Source organism: Pseudoliparis swirei, chromosome 21, assembly GCF_029220125.1.
Source record: "Pseudoliparis swirei isolate HS2019 ecotype Mariana Trench chromosome 21, NWPU_hadal_v1, whole genome shotgun sequence".
Lineage (NCBI taxonomy): Eukaryota > Metazoa > Chordata > Actinopteri > Perciformes > Liparidae > Pseudoliparis > Pseudoliparis swirei.
Genome location: NC_079408.1, coordinates 1,587,480 through 1,608,023, shown reverse-complemented (window position 1 = coordinate 1,608,023; position 20,544 = coordinate 1,587,480). Strand labels below are relative to the sequence as shown.

The 20,544-nt window shown below is 48.5% G+C and overlaps 2 protein-coding genes and 2 non-coding genes across 4 annotated transcripts in view; 2 read left to right on the top strand and 2 right to left on the bottom strand.

Moving 5' to 3' along the window:
* The window catches only part of LOC130212102 (coiled-coil domain-containing protein 171-like), an 18,959-nt gene extending 7,053 nt beyond the window's left edge, over window positions 1-11,906 (top strand). The window contains exons 12-23 of the mRNA XM_056443238.1: window positions 848-1,012; window positions 1,148-1,303; window positions 2,059-2,494; window positions 4,222-4,338; window positions 4,597-4,742; window positions 5,109-5,246; window positions 6,672-6,815; window positions 6,892-7,016; window positions 8,307-8,361; window positions 10,103-10,234; window positions 10,473-10,625; window positions 10,842-11,906. Coding sequence (XP_056299213.1) covers window positions 848-1,012; window positions 1,148-1,303; window positions 2,059-2,494; window positions 4,222-4,338; window positions 4,597-4,742; window positions 5,109-5,246; window positions 6,672-6,815; window positions 6,892-7,016; window positions 8,307-8,361; window positions 10,103-10,234; window positions 10,473-10,625; window positions 10,842-10,994 — 1,920 coding nt within the window. The 3' untranslated portion in view covers window positions 10,995-11,906. The remainder of the gene's footprint in view (window positions 1-847; window positions 1,013-1,147; window positions 1,304-2,058; window positions 2,495-4,221; window positions 4,339-4,596; window positions 4,743-5,108; window positions 5,247-6,671; window positions 6,816-6,891; window positions 7,017-8,306; window positions 8,362-10,102; window positions 10,235-10,472; window positions 10,626-10,841) is intronic.
* Window positions 3,330-3,401, bottom strand: trnag-ucc (transfer RNA glycine (anticodon UCC)). The gene has a single exon. It is a non-coding gene; the product is annotated as a tRNA-Gly (tRNA).
* trnag-ucc (transfer RNA glycine (anticodon UCC)) lies at window positions 3,834-3,905 on the bottom strand. The gene has a single exon. It is a non-coding gene; the product is annotated as a tRNA-Gly (tRNA).
* Window positions 11,907-16,694: 4,788 nt separating the features above from the next.
* On the top strand, window positions 16,695-19,645 carry LOC130212101 (zinc finger protein basonuclin-2-like). Its single transcript, XM_056443237.1, has 4 exons — window positions 16,695-16,994; window positions 17,092-17,255; window positions 17,934-18,436; window positions 18,843-19,645. The coding sequence occupies exons 1-4, from the start codon at window positions 16,695-16,697 to the stop codon at window positions 19,463-19,465; spliced, it is 1,590 nt and encodes a 529-aa protein (XP_056299212.1). The 3' UTR covers window positions 19,466-19,645.
* Window positions 19,646-20,544: the final 899 nt, after the last annotated feature.

The following is a 20,544-nucleotide window of genomic DNA, read 5'->3' as shown; positions in this document are numbered from 1 at the left end:
CCCACTCCTCTCTCTCCTCCCTCTCCTCCCCCTCCTCCCCCTCTCTCCTCCCCATCTCTCTCTCCTCCCTCTCTGTCCTCCTCTCTCTCTCCTCCCCTCTCTCTCTCCTCCCTGTCCTCCTCTCTCCCCCCTCTCTCCCTCCCCCTCTCTCCTCCCTCTCTCTCTTCCTCTCTCCTCTCTCATCTCTCTCCTCCCTCTCCTCCCTCTCTCTCTCCCTCTCTCTCTCCCTCTCTCTCTCCCATCTCTCTCCCCTCTCTCCCCCCATCTCTCTCCCCCCATCTCTCTCCTCCCTCTCTCTCTCCTCCCCCTCTCTCTCCTCCCCCCCTCTCTCCTCCCCATCTCTCTCTCTCTCCCCCACCCTCTCTCTCCTCCCACTCCTCCCCCTCTCTCTCCTCATGTGTTGTGTAACTTCATTTCTTTGTTGGAACATTTAATTAAACTGTTTATGATGCTGAGAAAACTCATTAAAGTCCCTCTGTCTGTGTGTGTGTGTCTGTGTGTGTGTGTGTGTGTCTCTGTGTCTGTGTGTGTCTCTGTGTGTCTGTGTGTGTGTCTGTGTGTGTGTCTCTGTGTGTGTGTCTCTATGTGTGTGTGTGTGTCTCTGTGTGTGTGTGTGTGTGTGTATGTGTCTGTGTGTGTGTGTCTCTGTCTCCCCCCCCTCTCTCTCCCTCTCTCTCTCTGTCTCTCTGTCTATCCCCTCTCCCCCCCTCTCTCACCCCCCTCCCCCCTCTCTCTCCCTCTCTCTCTATGTCTCTCTGTCTATCCCTCTCCCCCTCTCTCCCCCCTCTCTCTCCCTCTCTCTCTATGTCTATCCCCCTCTCCCCCCCCCTCTCTCTCTCGCTCTCAGGCCCGGCTCTCCTTCCTCTACCTCCTCCTCCAGCGCCTCCTGGCCGGCTGCGTCCTTGATCAGCCCCAGTGCATCCTGGGAGATTTCACCTGGCGGGAGCTGTGTGACGTCATCACCGAGCAGGTGGAGCGGCTGACCTCTGACCTCCGCCGGGCCGAGGCCAAGGTGAGCCGGCGTGACGGGTCGGGGGTTCAATTCTCCGAGGCATCGAACCCCCGGCTCAACGGCCTGAGGCAGCTCCTCACTGCTCCTCCTTTACCTCCCCCCTCCCTCTCTCCCCCCTCCCTCCCCGCCCTGCAGACCGCCCAGCTGCAGCGTGTGTGCGACAAGAAGAGTGTGTGTGTGCGTGAGCTGCACCGCCGCCAGGAGTGTGTGTTGACTCGTGTGGAGGAGAGCGTGAGGAGGAGGGAGGAGGCGTGGAGCAGGAGGCACACACACACACAGGAGGAGCTGCAGGTACACACACACACACACACACAAAGGAGAGCTGCAGGTACACACACACACACACACACAGGAGGAGCTGCAGGTACACACACACACACACACAGGAGAGCTGCAGGTACACACACACACACACACACAGGAGAGCTGCAGGTACACACACACACACACACACACACACAGGAGAGCTGCAGGTACACACACACACAGGAGAGCTGCAGGTACACACACACACACACGCACACACAGGAGAGCTGCAGGTACACACACACACACACACACACACAGGAGGAGCTGCAGGTACACACACACACACACACATCTAGCTGAGTCAGCTGAAGGTGAAAGAAGAAACATTGAGTCGTTAAAGTGAAACAATATAAATCATAAAAGTTATTCTCTCTCTCTCCCCTCTCTCCCTCTCTCTCTCCCTCTCCCTCTCTCTCCTCTCTCTCCCCTCTCCTCTCTCTCTCTTCCCTCTCTCTCTCTTTTCTCTCGCTCTCTCTCCCCTCTCTCTTTTCTCTCTCTCTCTCTCTCTCTCTCTCTCTCTTTTCTCTCTCTCTCTCTTTTCTCTCTCTCTCTTTTCTCTCTCTCTCTCTCTCCTCTCTCTCTCTTCTCTCTCTCTCTCTCTCTCTCTCTTTTCTCTCCCCTCAATCTCTCTCTCTTTTCTCTCGCTCTCTCTCTTTTCTCTCCCCTCTCTCTCTCAATCTCTCTCTCTCTCTTTTCTCTCGCTCTCTCTCTCTCTCTCTCTCCCCTCTCTCTCTCAGCTGTGTCGTTCTCAGTGCGCCTCCCTCCGCGATCGCGCCTCCTCCCAGGAGCAGCGCTGCTCCTCCCTGACCTCCGACCTCTCCCTCGGGAAGGGGGAGGCGGCCTCCTTCCTGGCGGCGTGCGCCCTGCTGGCCGGTGCCGTGTCGCACGCCCAGCGGCGCCTGCGGGCGCTCTGCCAGCAGAAGGCGCTGCTGAGCCGGCGGCTGGCGGAGAAGGAGGCGCTGGAGGAGGAGGTGAGGAGGCTGGCCGGAGCCCTGGGGGGCGAGGAGGAGGAGGAGGAGAGGAGGGGGGGCAGGATGGCGCTGAGGAGGTGGAGGAGGAGCGTGGGCGTGGTGCTGGCCGTGAGGAGGTGGAGCCTCATGACCACGCGCAGCGCGGTGCTGCTGCGCCTGGAGACGGGCCTGGGCGTCTGTGGAGGCGTCGCCACGGCAACAGGTGGGCTCACAGTGGTTACTTTCTTCATCCTCCTCCTCCTCCTCCATTGGTCTTTCCCTCTCCAGAGACGTTGGTTTGGTTTCACTCATATTCGTTAGCTTGCGGGTTAGCTTTAGCTCGCTTGACGTGACCTCTTGAGATGTGTCACGTATTTCGTGACCTCGTAAACAGGCTCAGACGAGTGTATCCGGTCCCATTTAAAAATGTTATTTTGAAAAATATTTTATTTTGAAAAATAACATCTTTTAAAATAACATTCTGATTTGGATAATTTTTTTTTCATTCACTTTTTCTAACTCCTCCTCCATTGGTCTTTCCCTCTCCAGAGACGTTGGTTTGGTTTCACTCATGTTCGTTAGCTTGCGGGTTAGCTTTAGCTGGTTATTTGCGTTAGCTAGCATTGTCTTCTTTTTTCCCCCGCATGACGTGACCTCTTGAGATGTGTCACGTATTTGGTGACCTCGTAAAAAAGGCTCAGTGTATCCGGTCCCTTTTAAAAATATATGTTTTTCAAAATAAAATATTTTTTAAAATAAAAAATTTCAAAATAACATTCTGATTTGGATAACATTTCTTAAAAAAAAATTGTATCCACATTTTCTATCCAGTCCCATTTAAAAATATTGTATTTTTCAAAATACAATATTCTGATTTGGATAATAACAGTTTATTTTTTTCCATCCACTTTTTCCCTGCGGCCCGGTAACGAGGGGGTCGGAAAGTTCTAAAGCACTAAAACAAGAGGGCGTCTGTAGTCACATGACGTCAGTGATGACTCATCACGTGGCAGATGTTGGTCCGCGCAGAGGAAGAAGGAAACATCTCCTAAAAGTTCTGCGTTGGCCGGGAATCGAACCCGGGTCAACTGCTTGGAAGGCAGCTATGCTCACCACTATACCACCAACGCTCACACATCTGGTGTTCATCTGTGTGTGCGCGCCTCTTCCTCCTCACTTCTTTTTCTCATTATCTTCGTCTCAACTGTTTTTACCTACTTCCTCCGAACTCTATTTTTCCTCTTCATCCTAACTTTCTTTTTCCTCTTCAGCCTAACTGTCTTTATCTACTTCCTTTTCATCCTAACTTTCTTTTTTCTTCTTCATCCTAAGTTTCCTCATCCTAACTTCCTATTTCCTCTTCCTCCTAACTTAATTTTCTTCTTCCTCCTAACTTTATTTTTCCTCCTCCTCACCTTCATAGCAGCTCCTTATACTGATGACGTGTAAGTTCTAAAGCACTAAAACAAGAGGGCGTCTGTAGTCCCACGACGTCAGTGATGACTCATCACGCGGCAGATGTTGGTGGATCAGAGGAAGAAGGAAACATCTCCTAAAAGTTCTGCGTTGGCCGGGAATCGAACCCGGGTCAACTGCTTGGAAGGCAGCTATGCTCACCACTATACCACCAACGCTCACACATCTGGGTCTTTGCGTGTTCCTCTCTCACTCACATTCCTCCTCTCTTTCTCTCTCCTCCTCTCTTTCTCTCTCCTCCCCCTCTCTCTCCCTCTTTCTCTTTCCTCTTTCTCTCTCCTCCCCTCTCTTTCTTTCTCTCCCATCCCCCCCCCTCTCTCTCTCCCCACCCCTACTCTCTTTCTGCATCACTCTTCATTCTCTTCTTCTTCCTCCTCTGAACGTTCTTCTAACTCTTTTCTTCTTTCTCATCTTCACCTTCTTTTTCTGCAGAAAATCTTTTCTTTTCAAGATCAAAACAAATGTGTGTTTCAGATGATGAAGATGATGAAGGTGGTAAAGGGGCGTGTGCTCGCTGGCTTCGCTCCAAAGTTCTCTCCTCCATCATCCTGTCCTCCATGTCCGACCTGCAGGGGGCGCTAACACACACTGGTAACACACACACACACACTGGTAACACACACACTGGTAACACACACATACACACTGGTAACACACACACTGGTAACACACACACTGGTAACACACACACACACACACACTGGTAACACACACACTGGTAACACACACATACACACTGGTAACACACACACTGGTAACACACACACACACTGGTAACACACACACTGGTAACACACACACACACACACACACATTATAAACATGTTCATGTCTCCTCTGCCTCTTTAGGCTCCGCCCCTCCAGATGTGAAGTCAGCTGCTCTTTCTGCTTTGTCCCGCCTCCTGGATCAGGTTCTCGACCAATCGGACACTCCGTCCGGCCTCCCTCCCGTCCGATTGGACGAGGAGGCGCTGAGCAGACGGCCCGACGCCAAGGTCTTTATTTAGTCTTTATTATTCATTTAGTCTTTATTATTCATTTAGTCTTTATTATTTATTTAGTCTTTATTATTCATTTAGTCATTATTATTCATTTAGTCTTTATTATTTATTTCGTCTTTATTATTTATTTAGTCTTTATTATTAATTTAGTCATTATTATTTATTAAGTCTTTATTATTTATTTAGTCTTTATTTGTATTTAGTCTTTATTTAAGTATTTATTACAAAGCTCTGAAGTGTTTGATTATTTTTTAGAATGTATTTTTATATTTTGTCTTTATTAATCTTGATCTTTGAGGTTAAATCACTTTATTTTCTTTGTCTTAATGTGTGTGGCGTGCTGACCTTTGACCCCCACAGGCCCTGGTGTCCAGCCTGCAGCAGCACTTCCTGGTCCTCAGCCAACGGCTGCACTCGGCCGAGGTTGAGAGGCGGAGCCTGAGGCTGGAGGTGGCCAATCAGAAGAGGGGACTGGAGAGAGAAGACACCTGCAGGATGGTGAGGCTCACACACACACACACACACACAGAGACACATGCACACAGAGACACACGCACATAGACACACACACAGAGACACGCACAGACACACACGCACACACACACGCACAGAGACACATGCACACAGAGACACACGCACATAGACACACACACAGAGACGCACAGACACACACGCACACACACACGCACAGACACACACATAGACACACAGAGACACACACACATAGACACACACAGAGACACACACACATAGACACACACACACACACACATAGACACACACGCACACACACACACATAGACACACACACAGAGACGCACACACACAGACACACACGCACACACACACGCACAGACACACACATAGACACACAGAGACACACACACATAGACACACACAGAGACACATAGACACACACGCACACACACACACATAGACACACACACAGAGACGCACACGCACAGACACACACGCACACACACACACATAGACACACAGAGACACACAGAGACACACACACACATAGACACACAGACACACACACACACAGAGACACACACACATAGACACACAGAGACACACACACATAGACACACAGAGACACGCACACAGAGACACACAGACACGCACACACACAGACACACACACACACATAGACACACAGACACACAGAGACAAGCACAGACACACAGACACACACACACACAGAGACACACGCACATAGACACACACACGCACAGACACACACGCACAGACACACACATAGACACACAGAGACACACACACATAGACACACACAGAGACACACACACACACACACACATAGACACACACACAGAGACGCACACGCACAGACACACACGCACACACACACACATAGACACACAGAGACACACACACACATAGACACACAGAGACACACACACACAGAGACACACACACATAGACACACAGAGACACACACACATAGACACACAGAGACACGCACACACACACAGAGACACACAGACACGCACACACACACAAAGACACACACACACACATAGACACACAGAGACAAGCACACACACACAGACACACACACACACATAGACACACACACACATAGACACACAGACACACAGAGACAAGCACAGACACACAGAGACAAGCACACACACACAGAGACACACAGAGACAAGCACACACACACAGAGACACACAGACACACAGACACGCACACACACACATAGACACACACACACACATAGACACACAGAGACAAGCACACACACACAGACACACACACACACAGAGACACACACACCTATGCTTTCTGTATGAGGAACAAACATGCCTGACTGTGTGTGTGTGTGTGTGTGTCTCTGTGTGTGTGTGTGTGTGTCTCTGTGTGTGTGTGTGTGTGTGTGTGTGTGTGTGCAGGTGCCAGTGCAGCGGGTCCTCAGTGTGTGTGTGGAGGCCCTCAGCAGGGAACAGGAAGCTCAGCTGCTGATCCAGGATCAGAGCGAGCGGCTGCACGCCGCCCGGCAGGCCGACGCCCACTGCGCGCTGAGCCACGCCTCCCAGGTACGCCTGTTACTTTACCTGGGGCTCCAGGTGTTTCCAGGTGTGTGACCCCCGGTGACCCCCCCTCTCTCTCCAGAGTCTGTCGGAGGCTCGGCAGGAGATGAGTCGGAAGGATCGCTCGCTGAGGATTCTGGGTAAACACCTGTCGAGGGTTCAGGGGGAGAAGAGGCAGCTGGAGGACGAGCTGAGGGGCGCGGCCAGGTAACGCACACACCTGTCTGTCTCTCACCTGTCTGTCTCTCTCACCTGTATGTCTCTCACCTGTATGTCTCTCACCTGTCTGTCTCTCACCTGTCTGTCTCTCTCACCTGTCTGTCTCTCACCTGTCTGTCTCTCTCACCTGTCTGTCTCTCTCACCTGTCTGTCTCTCACCTGTCTGTCTCTCTCACCTGTCTGTCTCTCTCACCTGTCTGTGTCTCACCTGTCTGTCTCTCTCACCTGTCTGTCTCTCACCTGTCTGTCTCTCACCTGTCTGTGTCTCTACCTGTCTGTCTCTCACCTGTCTGTCTCTCACCTGTCTGTCTCTCACCTGTCTGTCTCTCACCTGTCTGTCTCTCTCACCTGTCTGTCTCTCACCTGTCTGTCTCTCACCTGTCTGTGTCTCTACCTGTCTGTCTCTCACCTGTCTGTCTCTCTACCCGTCTGTCTCTCTCACCTGTCTGTCTCTCACCTGTCTCTGTCTCACACCTGTCTCTGTCTCTCACCTGTCTGTCTCTCACCTGTCTGTCTCTCACCTGTCTGTCTCTCACCTGTCTGTGTCTCACACCTGTCTCTGTCTCTCACCTGTCTGTCTCTCACCTGTCTGTCTCTCACCTGTCTGTGTCTCACCTGTCTGTCTCTCACCTGTCTGTGTCTCTACCTGTCTGTCTCTCACCTGTCTGTCTCTCTCCTGTCTGTCTCACACCTGTCTCTGTCTCCCACCTGTCTGTCTCTCACCTGTCTGTCTCTCACCTGTCTGTCTCTCTACCTGTCTGTCTCACACCTGTCTGTCTCTCACCTGTCTGTCTCTCTACCTGTCTGTCTCTCACCTGTCTGTCTCTCTCCTGTCTGTCTCTCACCTGTCTCTGTCTCTCTCCTGTCTGTCTCACACCTGTCTGTCTCTCTCCTGTCTGTCTCACACCTGTCTGTCTCTCACCTGTCTGTCTCCCACCTGTCTGTCTCCCACCTGTCTCTCACCTGTCTGTCTCTCACCTGTCTGTCTCTCTACCTGTCTGTCTCACACCTGTCTGTCTCTCACCTGTCTGTCTCTCTACCTGTCTGTCTCTCACCTGTCTGTCTCACACCTGTCTGTCTCTCACCTGTCTGTCTCTCTACCTGTCTGTCTCTCACCTGTCTGTCTCTCACCTGTCTGTCTCTCTCCTGTCTGTCTCACACCTGTCTGTCTCTCTCCTGTCTGTCTCACACCTGTCTCTCACACCTGTCTGTCTCTCACCTGTCTCACACCTTAGCGCCATGTTGTCTTTTATTTTATTCTCTTTTCTTTGTTTCCAGATGTAAAGATTATGTGATCAGCAACATGAAGGCTGCAGAGAAGAGTTACCAGCAGGTACACACACACACACACACAGAGACACACACACACACACACACACACACACGCACACAGAGACACACACACACACGCACACAGAGACACACATACACAGAGACACACACACACGCACACAGAGACACACACACACGCACACACACACACACACGCACACAGAGACACACACACGCACACAGAGACACACACACATACACAGAGACACACACACACACACATCCACGCATACACACACAGAGACACATCCACACAGACACACACACATACACAGACACATACACACACACAGACACACATCCACGCATACACATATAGTATCTTATTACCTTCGCATTGAAAATGCAGAAGGTTATGTTTTGATCGCCGTGTATTTATTTATTTATTTATTTATTTATTTGTATGCGTGTTATTCGCAAAACTCAAAAAGTATTGAACCGAATCGCATGAAATTTGGTGGGATGATTGTTTATTATCCGGGGACCAGTTGATTAGATTTTGGGAACGATCGGGTCAAAGGTCAAAGGTCTTGAACAGGTCAAAATCTTTCGCAGAACTCAAAAAGTATTGAACCGAATCGCATGAAATTTGGTGGGATGATTGTTTATTATCCGGGGACCAGTTGATTAGATTTTGGGATCGATCGGGTCAAAGGTCAAGGTCAAAGGTCATGAACAGGTCAAAATGTTCTTGAATCGCATGAAATTTGGTGGGATGATTGGTTATTATCCGGGGACCATTTGATTAGATTTTGGGATCAATCGGGTCAAAGGTCAAGGTCAAGGTCATGGAAAGGTCAAACTCTTTTTTTACCATAGCACGATACATTTTTGTCCAATTGGCAACTAATGCCAAAATGTTCATAATTCAATGCCCAATCTTGTGATATGCGAAGGTATGCACTCTACCGAGTGCCCATTCTAGTTTGTATGCGTGTTACTCACATAACTCAAAAAGTATTAAACCGAATCGCATGACATTTAGTGGGATGATTGGTTATTATCCGGGGACCATTTGATTAGATTTTGGGGTCAAAGGTCAAGGTCAAGGTCATGGAAAGGTCAACATCTTCCTTGTACCATAGCGCAGTCAATTTGTATCCAATTGGCAGCTAATGCCAACATGTTCAAAACTCAACGCCCATCAGTGACATGTGAAGGTGAGCGCTCCACTGAGAGCCGCTCTAGTTACCTTCGCATTGAAAATGCGGAAGGTAATGTTTTGATCGCCGTGTATTTATTTATTTGTATGCGTGTTATTCGCAGAACTCAAAAAGTATTGAACCGAATCGCATGGAATTTGGTGGGATGATTGGTTATTATCCGAGGACCAGTTGATTAGATTTTGGGATCAATCGGGTCAAAGGTCATGAACAGGTCAAATCTTCTTGAATGGCATGACATTTGGTGGGATGATTGGTTATTATCCGAGGACCAGTTGATTAGATTTTGGGATCGATCGGGTCAAAGGTCATGAACAGGTCAAATCTTCTTGAATGGCATGACATTTGGTGGGATGATTGGTTATTATCCGGGGACCATTTGATTAGATTTTGGGATCAATCGGGTCAAGGTCAAGGTCATGGAAAGGTCAAAATCTTTTTTTTACCATAGCACGATGCATTTGTGTCCAATTGGCAACTAATGCCAAAATGTTCATAATTCAATGCCCAATCTTGTGATATGCGAAGGTATGCGCTCTACCGAGTGCCCATTCTAGTTATATATGTTCTGGTCTTTAGCTCAGAGAGAGTCTCGTCCAATCACGTCGCTCCTCGTCAGCACTGCCCCGCCCCCTGCTGTTACCCAGGGAACACCTGGAGCCGAGTGGGACAGAGTGCATCATGGGAGCTCCTGAGGTGGCAGCGTGCCAGGTACATGAACAACTTCATGCTGTTGACCTGCTGAGTCTCTCTCTCTCTCTCTCACCCTCTCTCACTCTCTCACTCTCACCCTCTCACCCTCTCACCCTCTCTCACACGCTCTCACCCTCTCTCTCTCTCACCCTCTCTCACTCTCTCTCTCTCTCTCTCACCCTCTCACCCTCTCACCCTCTCTCACACGCTCTCACCCTCTCACTCTCTCACCCTCTCACCCTCTCTCTCTCTGCAGAGTCTCCTGTCCTCTGTCTCTCAGCTGTGTGACACCTGCTGCTCCAGGATTGATTGGCTGGAGCAGGAAGTCTCCGCCTCCCGAGGTCACGTGACCGCGCTGCGTGGCGAGCTGCAGGACGCCTGTCTCCGTGACAACCGGGCCTACGTCCCTGTGAGACGCTTGTTTAAATACAGCACCATCAAATTTATTTTATTAATTTATTTTATTTATTTTATTTATTTTATTTATTTTATTTATTTTATTTTTAAATTCAAATTGTAAAAATTTTAAAATTTTAAATTGTTAAATTCTGACTAAAAAATAAAAAAAATCTATTTTATAATATAAACATTAAATAAATGATGACGATGGATCTCTCCGTTTCAGCTGGCTGCGCCTCCTGAAACGATTCCATTGGCTGACACAGAAGCCGCTCAGCCTGTCAGCGGCTCTGATTTGTCGAAGCAGCCGTGGGTCTGTCTAAGCCCCGCCCCCTCCAAGACAAACCCCGCCCCCATCCGGCCCTCTACAAACCCTTAAAGGGTCCCAACGAGAGGGAGAGAAGAGAGAAATGTGAAATATATGTAGAGATATATATTTATATACACATATATATTTATTTATATATATTTATATACATATATATATATATTTATATATATATATCCTGTATATTATCGTTTTCGGAGACAATCAGCAGAATCACAGTTCCTGCTTAACTGCTGCTGACGGACGACTGAAAGTGTGTGTGTGTGTCTGTCATGTGTGTGTGTGTGTGTCTGTCATGTGTGTGTATGTATGTGTGTCTGTCATGCGTGTGTGTATGTGTCATGTGTGTGTGTCATGTGTGTCTGTCATGTGTGTCTGTCATATGTGTGTGTGTCTGTCGTGTGTGTGTGTGTATGTGTGTCGTGTGTATGTGTCATGTGTGTGTATGTGTGTCTGTCATGTGTGTGTGTGTCGTGTGTGTGTGTGTGTCTGTCATGTGTGTGTGTGTGTCTGTCATGTGTGTGTTTCATGTGTATGTGTGTGTGTTTCATGTGTGGGGAAAGTTTTCAACCAGAAGATGAATAAACACGACAAACATTTAAATGTAATGCTGAATCGGCACCACAGCTGTATGTGTGTCCTCAGGCTGTGTGTGTGTCTTTTTTTATTTCTATTAATGTGTAACCAAAGCATCCACACACACACACACACACCCTCAGGCTCTGTGTGTGACAGCAGATTAAGTCCCTTTGCAAATGATGTCTCAACACACACACACACACACACTCTCACACACACACACACTCTCTCTCACACACACACTCTCTCTCTCACACACACACACACACACACTCTGCTGATGCAGCTCAAATCTTTTTCTCTGGAGATTTTTGTCGTTTTCTTCACTTCAGACTTTAAACTTTTTAAAGTCGTCACAATAAAATAAACTTTCTTCCAAAGTGAGTTTTATTATTCATTATTTAATGTGAAACACGATTCATTTCTATATATAACGACATTGTGTATTTGTATTTCATACATTATAATTAGATTTATATATCTATAATATTTTAAAATATTGTAATAATATTGATAACATCTATATAATATATCTATTTCTTTGTGATCTGTCTATCATCCATCTAGAATATTTTTGAATATTTATTATTTATATATTATTATAAATAATATATATATATTACTATAAATAATATATATAAATATATTATTATAAATACTATATATATTATAAATAATATACATTTATATATATATATGTATATACATCATGTATCTCTCATGTTAATAATAGCATAATCTCTGTGGCTCTCTGACACTAACTACTCTCTTCCTGTCAGCGTCTCAATGGCGTGGCTAGTTTAGCGGCTAGCTTAGTTTAGCATCAATGACAGCTTCGTTGTGTGACCTGGTTCAAAGACACACACACACACACACTCACACTCACACTCTCACACACAGCGTTATCATCTGATATTCTAATTAGAACGACATCAAAACAGGAAAGAGGTCCAACAGCCCTGTGTGTGTGTGTGTGTGTGTGACTTTTCAGGTCGTTTTTTGTCTCTTTGTTCCTTCAGTGGGATTCGAACCTGCGACCTCTCGGCCGTGTCCCCGCCGCTGTGTCACTGCGCGGCTTCATTCAGTTAACCTTGAGGTGAGTGTCCCCCTGATTCAATCCCCCAGAGGGGGGGAACCTTCCGCCCAGAGGGGAGCTGTTTCCAGGGGACACGCATGCTGACGGACAAGGACAGATCTGAAGGAGGAGTTGTGAGAATAAATGATTTATTTTATTTATTATTCTTTAAATTTTTTGATTTTTAAAAATAAATGTACATTTTTTATGTTTACATTTTATCTCATTCATTTTCACAGTTCAATAGTATAATAATATAATAATACAATAATAATAATAATAATTAATGTTCATATTATTTTATTGTTGGTGTTATTGATATTATATTTTTGTGTGAGAGTAATTTAAATATATGTTGACGCTAAATTCAGATTTTAAATGTAAAACTTCAACAAAGTATTTACACTCTGTGTTTTAGTACTTTTACCAAGTAGAAGCTCAAAGTACCTCAATAATGACCTCTGACCTCTGACCTTCTACTTGTTGTAGTGGGCCCCATCTGACACCTGAGACAGGTAGACACACACACACACAGAGGGTATAAAATAAAGAGAGGAGTAAAAGGAGACACTGACCGTCGATTCATCGCTGTCAGGGGGCGGAGTCAAAGGATGGAGAACCTTGAAAAGAGAAGAACATCTCTGAAGACATGAGAGAGAGAGGGAGAAAGAGAGAGAGGGAGAAATGAAGGAAAAAAGAAAGCAGATAAAACAGAAATAAACGGATGAAGAAATAAAAACAAGAAAACAAAAACGTAGAGGAGGAGGAGGAGAAAGAGAGGAAGAGAGGAGGAGAGGAAGAGAGAAGGAGAGGAGGAGTGGAGGAGTGGGTGAGAGGAGGAGGAGGAGAGGAGAGGAGGAGAGGAGGAGAGGAGAGGAGGAGGAGAGGAGGAGTGCAGGAGTGGGGAGAGGAGAGGAGGAGAGGAAGAGAGGAGGAGTGGAGGAGTGGGGGAGAGGAGAGGAGGAGAGGAGGAGGACAGGAAGAGAAGCCGGTCGTTGGTCTTCAGTTATGGATTCATTTCAAGAATGAAGTTTATATTATTTTATATTAATTTGTTTTCTTTAGTTTTTCATGTTGTGTTAATCGTGTTCTTTAAGTTCCTCTGTTGTTATAATAACATGTTGTTGTTGTTGTTGTTGTTATAATAACAACAACAAGGTGTTATTATAGTTCTCTCTCTAAAGAGCTGAGATCTTATTGATGATCAGTGATCAATAATAATCTGGATGTGTTTAATGTTTTTATCTATTCTTCTTTATCTATTCTTTATTGCCTTGTAAATCACTTTAAATGTTTGATTGTTGTTGTTGTTGTTGTTGTTTTTGTTCATAGATTTTGGTGGAGGACAAAAAAAAATAGATAAAAATAATAAAAAATGTAAACATTGTAAAATGTGATGAACTATCTTCACAAACAGTAAACATTCTTTTAATTTAAAATCATAAGAAATATTATGAAATATAAACAAATAAATAATAATAATTATTATTATTATTATTGTGTTGAAAGGAGCCGAGAAATGAAGACGAGTCGGCAACGCGAAGAGGTGAAGACGAGATGTGTCCCTGATGTGTCTCTGATGTCTCTGATGTGTCTCTGATGTGTCTTTGATGTGTCTCTGATGTCTTTGATGTGTCTCTGATGTGTCTTTGATGTCTTTGATGTGTCTCTGATGTGTCTTTGATGTGTCTCTGATGTGTCCCTCAGGCGCCCGGCTGTCCCCCTGTGTGTCTCTCAGCAGGACGCAGGTCATGTGACCTCTGTGGACACGGTGAGACGCACACGCGTGTTCTTCAGGTCTTCAGGTTTAAGTCGGGAGAAAACTTCAAAACACACTTCACCCACCTGCTGACACACACACACACACACACACACACACTAACACACACTCACTCACTCACACACACACTGCAGGTGTGTTCAGACGCCACGGTGACATGAAAGTCAGGTGTCGCTGTCATCACATCACGAGAACATCTGGAGAAAGCATCTGTACACACGCACACACACACACACACACAGAGACACACACACACACACACACACACACACAGACACACACACACACACACACACACACACCCCCACACAGACACACACACACAGAGAGACACACAGAGAGACACACACACACAGACACACACACAGAGAGACACACACACACAGACACACACACAGAGACACACACACAGACACACACACAGAGAGACACACACACAGACACACACACACACAGAGAGACACACACACACAGAGGAATACAGAGACACCTGTTGTATGTTTTCCTTCTTTAATTTCATCTTCCTCCTCCTCCTCCTCCTCCTCAGAATACCTCCAGGCCCCTCCCCCCTCCGGCCCGGTGGAGGCGGTCCTCCCCGGCCCGGTGTTGGACCTGAGCTCTCTGGTTCTGTTCGGAGCTCAGGCCGTCCCGGTCCGCCTGAAGATCCTCCTGGACCGCCTCTTCAGCGTCCTGAGCCCGGACCAGTTACCTCCACCGGGGGGGGAGGAGCTACACCAGGAGGAGGGGACACGCCCACTAACGGGTTTCTCTTGGTCTTCAGGTGGGACTCATCCTGACCGCCCTGGGCTGGAGCCTCGGGGATTACGCCAGAGGCTACAAGCTGCGGGTACGTGGGGCTCGTCTTCATCAGGGTCTCCACCAGGGTCTTCATCAGGGTCTCCACCAGGGTCTTCATCAGGGTCTCCACCAAGGTCTTCATCAGGGTCTCCACCAAGGTCTTCATCAGGGTCTCCACCAGGGTCTTCACCAGGGTCTCCATCAGGGTCTCCACCAAGGTCTTCATCAGGGTCTCCACCAGGGTCTTCATCAGGGTCTCCACCAGGGTCTCCACCAAGGTCTTCATCAGGGTCTCCACCAAGGTCTTCACCAGGGTCTTCACCAGGGTCTTCACCAGGGTCTTCATCAGGGTCTCCACCAGGGTCTCAACCAGGGTCTTCACCAGGGTCTCCACCAGGGTCTTCATCAGGGTCTCCACCAAGGTCTTCACCAGGGTCTTCACCAGGGTCTTCATCAGGGTCTCCACCAGGGTCTCCACCAGGGTCTTCATCAGGGTCTCCACCAAGGTCTTCATCAGGGTCTCCACCAGGGTCTTCATCAGGGTCTCCACCAAGGTCTTCACCAGGGTCTTCATCAGGGTCTCCACCAGGGTCTTCACCAGGGTCTCCACCAGGGTCTTCATCAGGGTCTCCACCAAGGTCTTCACCAGGGTCTTCATCAGGGTCTCCACCAGGGTCTTCACCAGGGTCTCCACCAGGGTCTTCATCAGGGTCTCCACCAGGGTCTTCATCAGGGTCTCCACCAAGGTCTTCACCAGGGTCTTCACCAGGGTCTTCATCAGGGTCTCCACCAGGGTCTTCACCAGGGTCTCCACCAGGGTCTTCATCAGGGTCTCCACCAAGGTCTTCACCAGGGTCTTCATCAGGGTCTCCACCAGGGTCTTCATCAGGGTCTCCACCAAGGTCTTCACCAGGGTCTTCACCAGGGTCATCAGGGTCTCCACCAGGGTCTTCACCAGGGTCTTCACCAGGGTCTTCATCAGGGTCTTCACCAGGGTCTTCATCAGGGTCTTCACCAGGGTCTTCACCAGGGTCTTCATCAGGGTCTTCACCAGGGTCTTCATCAGGGTCTTCACCAGGGTCTCCACCAGGGTCTTCACCAGGGTCTCCACCAGGGTCTCCATCAGGGTCTTCATCAGGGTCTTCATCAGGGTCTTCACCAGGAAACATGAACGTTACTGTTGCTTTAAGAAGCGAGTGGACCGGCAGAACCTCCCCTGTCGGTCCACGTTCCTCTCGTCTTCATCACGTCTTCATCACGTCTCTGACCCTAAAGCTTTACATGAAGTCAGGATGAACCTCCTGATTGGTTCCATGGATTTAATTCTAAATATTCACTTCAATTAAGTTTCTTTCATGTTTTCTGAAGCGTCTGTTTAGTGAAATGAACCTTCGACCGTCTTCACACACGAGAACAACGTGCATGAACGACTGTCAAAGTGAGCCTGAATGACATCATCGTTGTGTGACCTTTGACCTGCCCCCAGCGACCCGACGGGGAGGCGTTGGAGCGCTGGGCGATGGCGAGCCCCGAGGAGGAGCGGCGCGCCCTCCGGCAGTTTCTCCGCTTTGGAGAGACGCGGCCGGTCGCCGAGGCCATGGGGCTAAGCCCCGCCCCGGAGTTAAGCCCCACCCCGAAGAGCCTCCGGTCAAACGTCGGCGCGGCGAGGAACGCGAGAGGAGGTTCACGACTCGCCCGCCGCAGTGAGGAAGATGAGGACGCCGTCCGCCATTTTGAAGGATTTCCAAAGAGGCCGCCTTCGCTTCTGCCTTTCCACTTTCCAAGCTCCGCCTTGCTCAGTTTGGCTCCGCCCATCAAGGTAATCACAACAACTCACTTTGAGCGTGTTCCACGGCTGCCAACGAGTCTGATGAGGAGCGTTTGGTTCTCTGCGCCTCCTCTTCGTCTCACACCAGGAGCTGGCCCGGTGTCTACGGAGGCCCAGAGGGACCAAACCAGCCCAGAGACCGGAGGGAGAGGAGGAGGAGGAGGAGGAGGAGGAGGACCCGATTCCACCGAGAGCCGGACCGAGTTTAGAGCTCGAAGCAGACGCCGACAAGACCTCCTCCTCTCTCCATCAGTCCTCCTCCTCCTCTCTCCATCAGCCCTCCTCCTCCTCTCTCCATCAGTCCTCCTCCTCCTCTCTCCATCAGTCCTCCTCCTCCTCTCTCCATCAGCCCTCCTCCTCCTCTCTCCATCAGTCCTCCTCCTCTCTCCATCAGTCCTCCTCCTCCTCTCTCCATCAGTCCTCCTCCTCTCTCCATCAGCCCTCCTCCTCCTCTCTCCATCAGTCCTCCTCCTCTCTCCATCAGTCCTCCTCCTCCTCTCTCCATCAGTCCTCCTCCTCCTCTCTCCATCAGTCCTCCTCCTCTCTTTATCAGCCCTCCTCCTCCTCTCTCCATCAGACCTCCTCCTCTCTCCATCAGCCCTCCTCCTCCTCTCTCCATCAGCCCTCCTCCTCCTTTCTCCATCAGCCCTCCTCCTCTCTCCATCATCCCTCCTCCTCCTCTCTCCATCATCCCTCCTCCTCCTCTCTCCATCAGCCCTCCTCCTCCTCTCTCCATCAGCCCTCCTCCTCCTCTCTCCATCAGCCCTCCTCCTCCTCTCTCCATCAGCCCTCCCCCTCCTCTCTCCATCATCCCTCCTCCTCTCTCCATCAGCCCTCCTCCTCCTCTCTCCATCAGCCCTCCTCCTCTCTCCATCATCCCTCCTCCTCCTCTCTCCATCAGCCCTCCTCCTCTCTCCATCAGACCTCCTCCTCTCTCCATCAGCCCTCCTCCTCCTCTCTCCATCAGCCCTCCTCCTCCTCTCTCCATCAGCCCTCCTGCTCCTCTCTCCATCAGCCCTCCTCCTCTCTCCATCATCCCTCCTCCTCCTCTCTCCATCAGCCCTCCTCCTCTCTCCATCATCCCTCCTCCTCCTCTCTCCATCAGCCCTCCTCCTCTCTCCATCAGCCCTCCTCCTCCTCTCTCCAGCATCCCTCCTCCTCCTCTCTCCATCAGCCCTCCTCCTCCTCTCCCACAAACATCTCCCAGAAGTGTTACGGCTCCTCCTCCTTCCCTTTCAAATCCCTCCCATCCTTCTCCTCCTCCTTCCTCTGTCCTCTTCCCAACTTGTCCTTTTTTTCCTCCCGCCATCCACTCCCATCCTCACCTCCCTCCCTCCGTCCTCTCCCGTCTTCCCTCCCTCCTCTCTCCCCCGCAGGAGGCCGGAAGGGGAGGGTCTGCTGTGGCGACTGTGGGAAAAGCTTCTATGACAAAGGTAGGCCTGCTGTGGTTCCTCCACATCCAGCACTCAGGCTGGAGGTTCTGTTGGGGACCCCCGATCATATGGGGTCTCAGAACGTTCAACTTGAGGTTCTTGTGTGTTGGGGTTCCACAGGGTTCTATTTGGGGTCCTCTTTTCTTCTTGTGTCTTGGGGTTCCACAGGGTTCTATTTGGGGTCCTCTTTTCTTCTTGTGTCTTGGGGTTCCGCAGGGTTCTATTTGGGGTCCTCTTTTCTTCTTGTGTCTTGGGGTTCCACAGGGTTCTATTTGGGGTCCTCTTTTCTTTTTATGTCTTGGGGTTCCACAGGGTTCTATTTGGGGTCCTCTTTTCTCCTCGTGCCATGGAGCAGAACCCGTGCGGTCGGTCCGTCTGACGAGCGTCTCCCTTCTTGTTGCTGCAGGAACGCTGAAGATCCACCTCGACGCCGTGCACCTGCAGATCAAACACCGCTGCACGGTGGCGGGCTGCGCCGCAGTCTTCAGCTCGCTGCGCAGCCGGAACCGACACAGCGCCAACCCGAACCCGCGGTTGCACACGGGCGGCAGAGACGACCACGCTGACCGGCGTCCGAGCGCACACGCCGAACTGCAACCGCTTAGGGCCGCGCACGCCGCGCACGGCGCTACCGTGCGGACAAACGGGCCGAACGGTGGAAACGATCACCGCATTGGGCGGGATGGCGTGCCGCCTCAAGCCGCCTCCCCTTCTCCTCAGCCTCTACGCCTAACCCAGACCCCGCCTCCTCCACCTCCCCCGGGCTCACCTCTGTCTCTCGTCCCCCTGGTGGACGAAACCGAACGGCGTCGACACACCGGCCGCGCTGCATTTAGCCCCGCCCCCGTCGACGCGGCGAGCCGCCGGCCCGGTGGGCAGCGGCGGTGGGAGTCAGGTGACCACTTGCCCAGGAAGTCGAGCACGCCGGTGAAAATAGAGAGAGAGAAGGTGGAGGGAGGGAGAGGCGAGGAAGAGGAAGAGGAAGAGGAGACAGAGTCATGGAGGCAAAGCAACGAGTCGTTTTTTTGACAATTGGAAAATGTCTTTCCTCGAACGCCGACGGCAAGAACAGTTTATTTAAATTTGACCAGAATTTGACCATCAGAAACATGTTGTTGTTGTTGTTGTTTCAGATAAACGAGACTCATGTTTACTCAGTCTTTATTGATCTGTGATGTCTGTGTTGTTGATAAATATTTACCAACCATCCCTCCTCTGGTGATTATTATTATTATTATTATTGTTATTAATATTATTATTATTATTATTGTTGGTTATCACAATACTGCAACAAGATGAGATATAACTTTATTATCTTTATTAATAATTACTAATGAGGAAGTTATTGAAGATTATGAAAACAAAAAACAAGAAAATACAAATATAAACTTATTTGAACCGAATAACAATTACGAGTGTCAAATAAATTATTCTGAAACCCAAATAAGACAAGTTAAAAACAAAGTCAGAATTCAACTAAAATAGAAAAAGTTAATTACAAAAATAGAAAAAGAAAATGAAGGTATTGTGAAGGAAATTAAACAATAATTGTATTTCACACAGTATGATAAAAATGAGATTGCCCTTGTTGTTTCAGCTGTCCTTCCTGCAGAAGGGGGAGGAGTCAAGTAGAAAAGACTTTTGCAAATTACAATTACAAAAATTACAAAAGTACTTTAGACAAATTATACTTTATGGCTCATTTCAGATATTTTCTGTCATAAAATATTTTGAAAACTCCAATGATCTTTCAATTTTTATTTATCACCAACCTTTTTTTATTACATGTTTTCCTTATTTTTTACTAGAATTCCTCATTTTTATGTAACTGTATTCATATTTAATTATTTAATCTATCAATGAAGAAGAAGAAGAAGAAGAAGAAGAAGAAGAATAATCCACTAACATCTGCAACGTGATGAGTCATCACTGACGTCATGTGACTACAGGCGCCATCTTGTTTTAGTGCTTTAGAACTTTCCCACCACCTCTTTACCTGGCTGCAGAGACAAAGTAGATTTTTTTTTTTTAAATCTGAAAAATACATTATTTTGAAAAATATATTATTTAATTAAAAAAAATTATTTGTGAAAATATTTTATTTTGAA

What these genes read in the sequence shown, in the direction of transcription:
- LOC130212101 (XM_056443237.1), top strand. Translation starts at nt 16,695, where the DNA reads ATGGCGAGCCCCGAGGAGGAGCGGCGCGCCCTCCGGCAGTTTCTCCGC. An exon ending in GTTTGGCTCCGCCCATCAAG is followed by an intron (nt 16,995 to 17,091) that starts GTAATCACAACA and finishes GTCTCACACCAG; the next exon opens with GAGCTGGCCCGGTGTCTACG. An exon ending in ACCTCCTCCTCTCTCCATCA is followed by an intron (nt 17,256 to 17,933) that starts GTCCTCCTCCTC and finishes TCAGACCTCCTC; the next exon opens with CTCTCTCCATCAGCCCTCCT.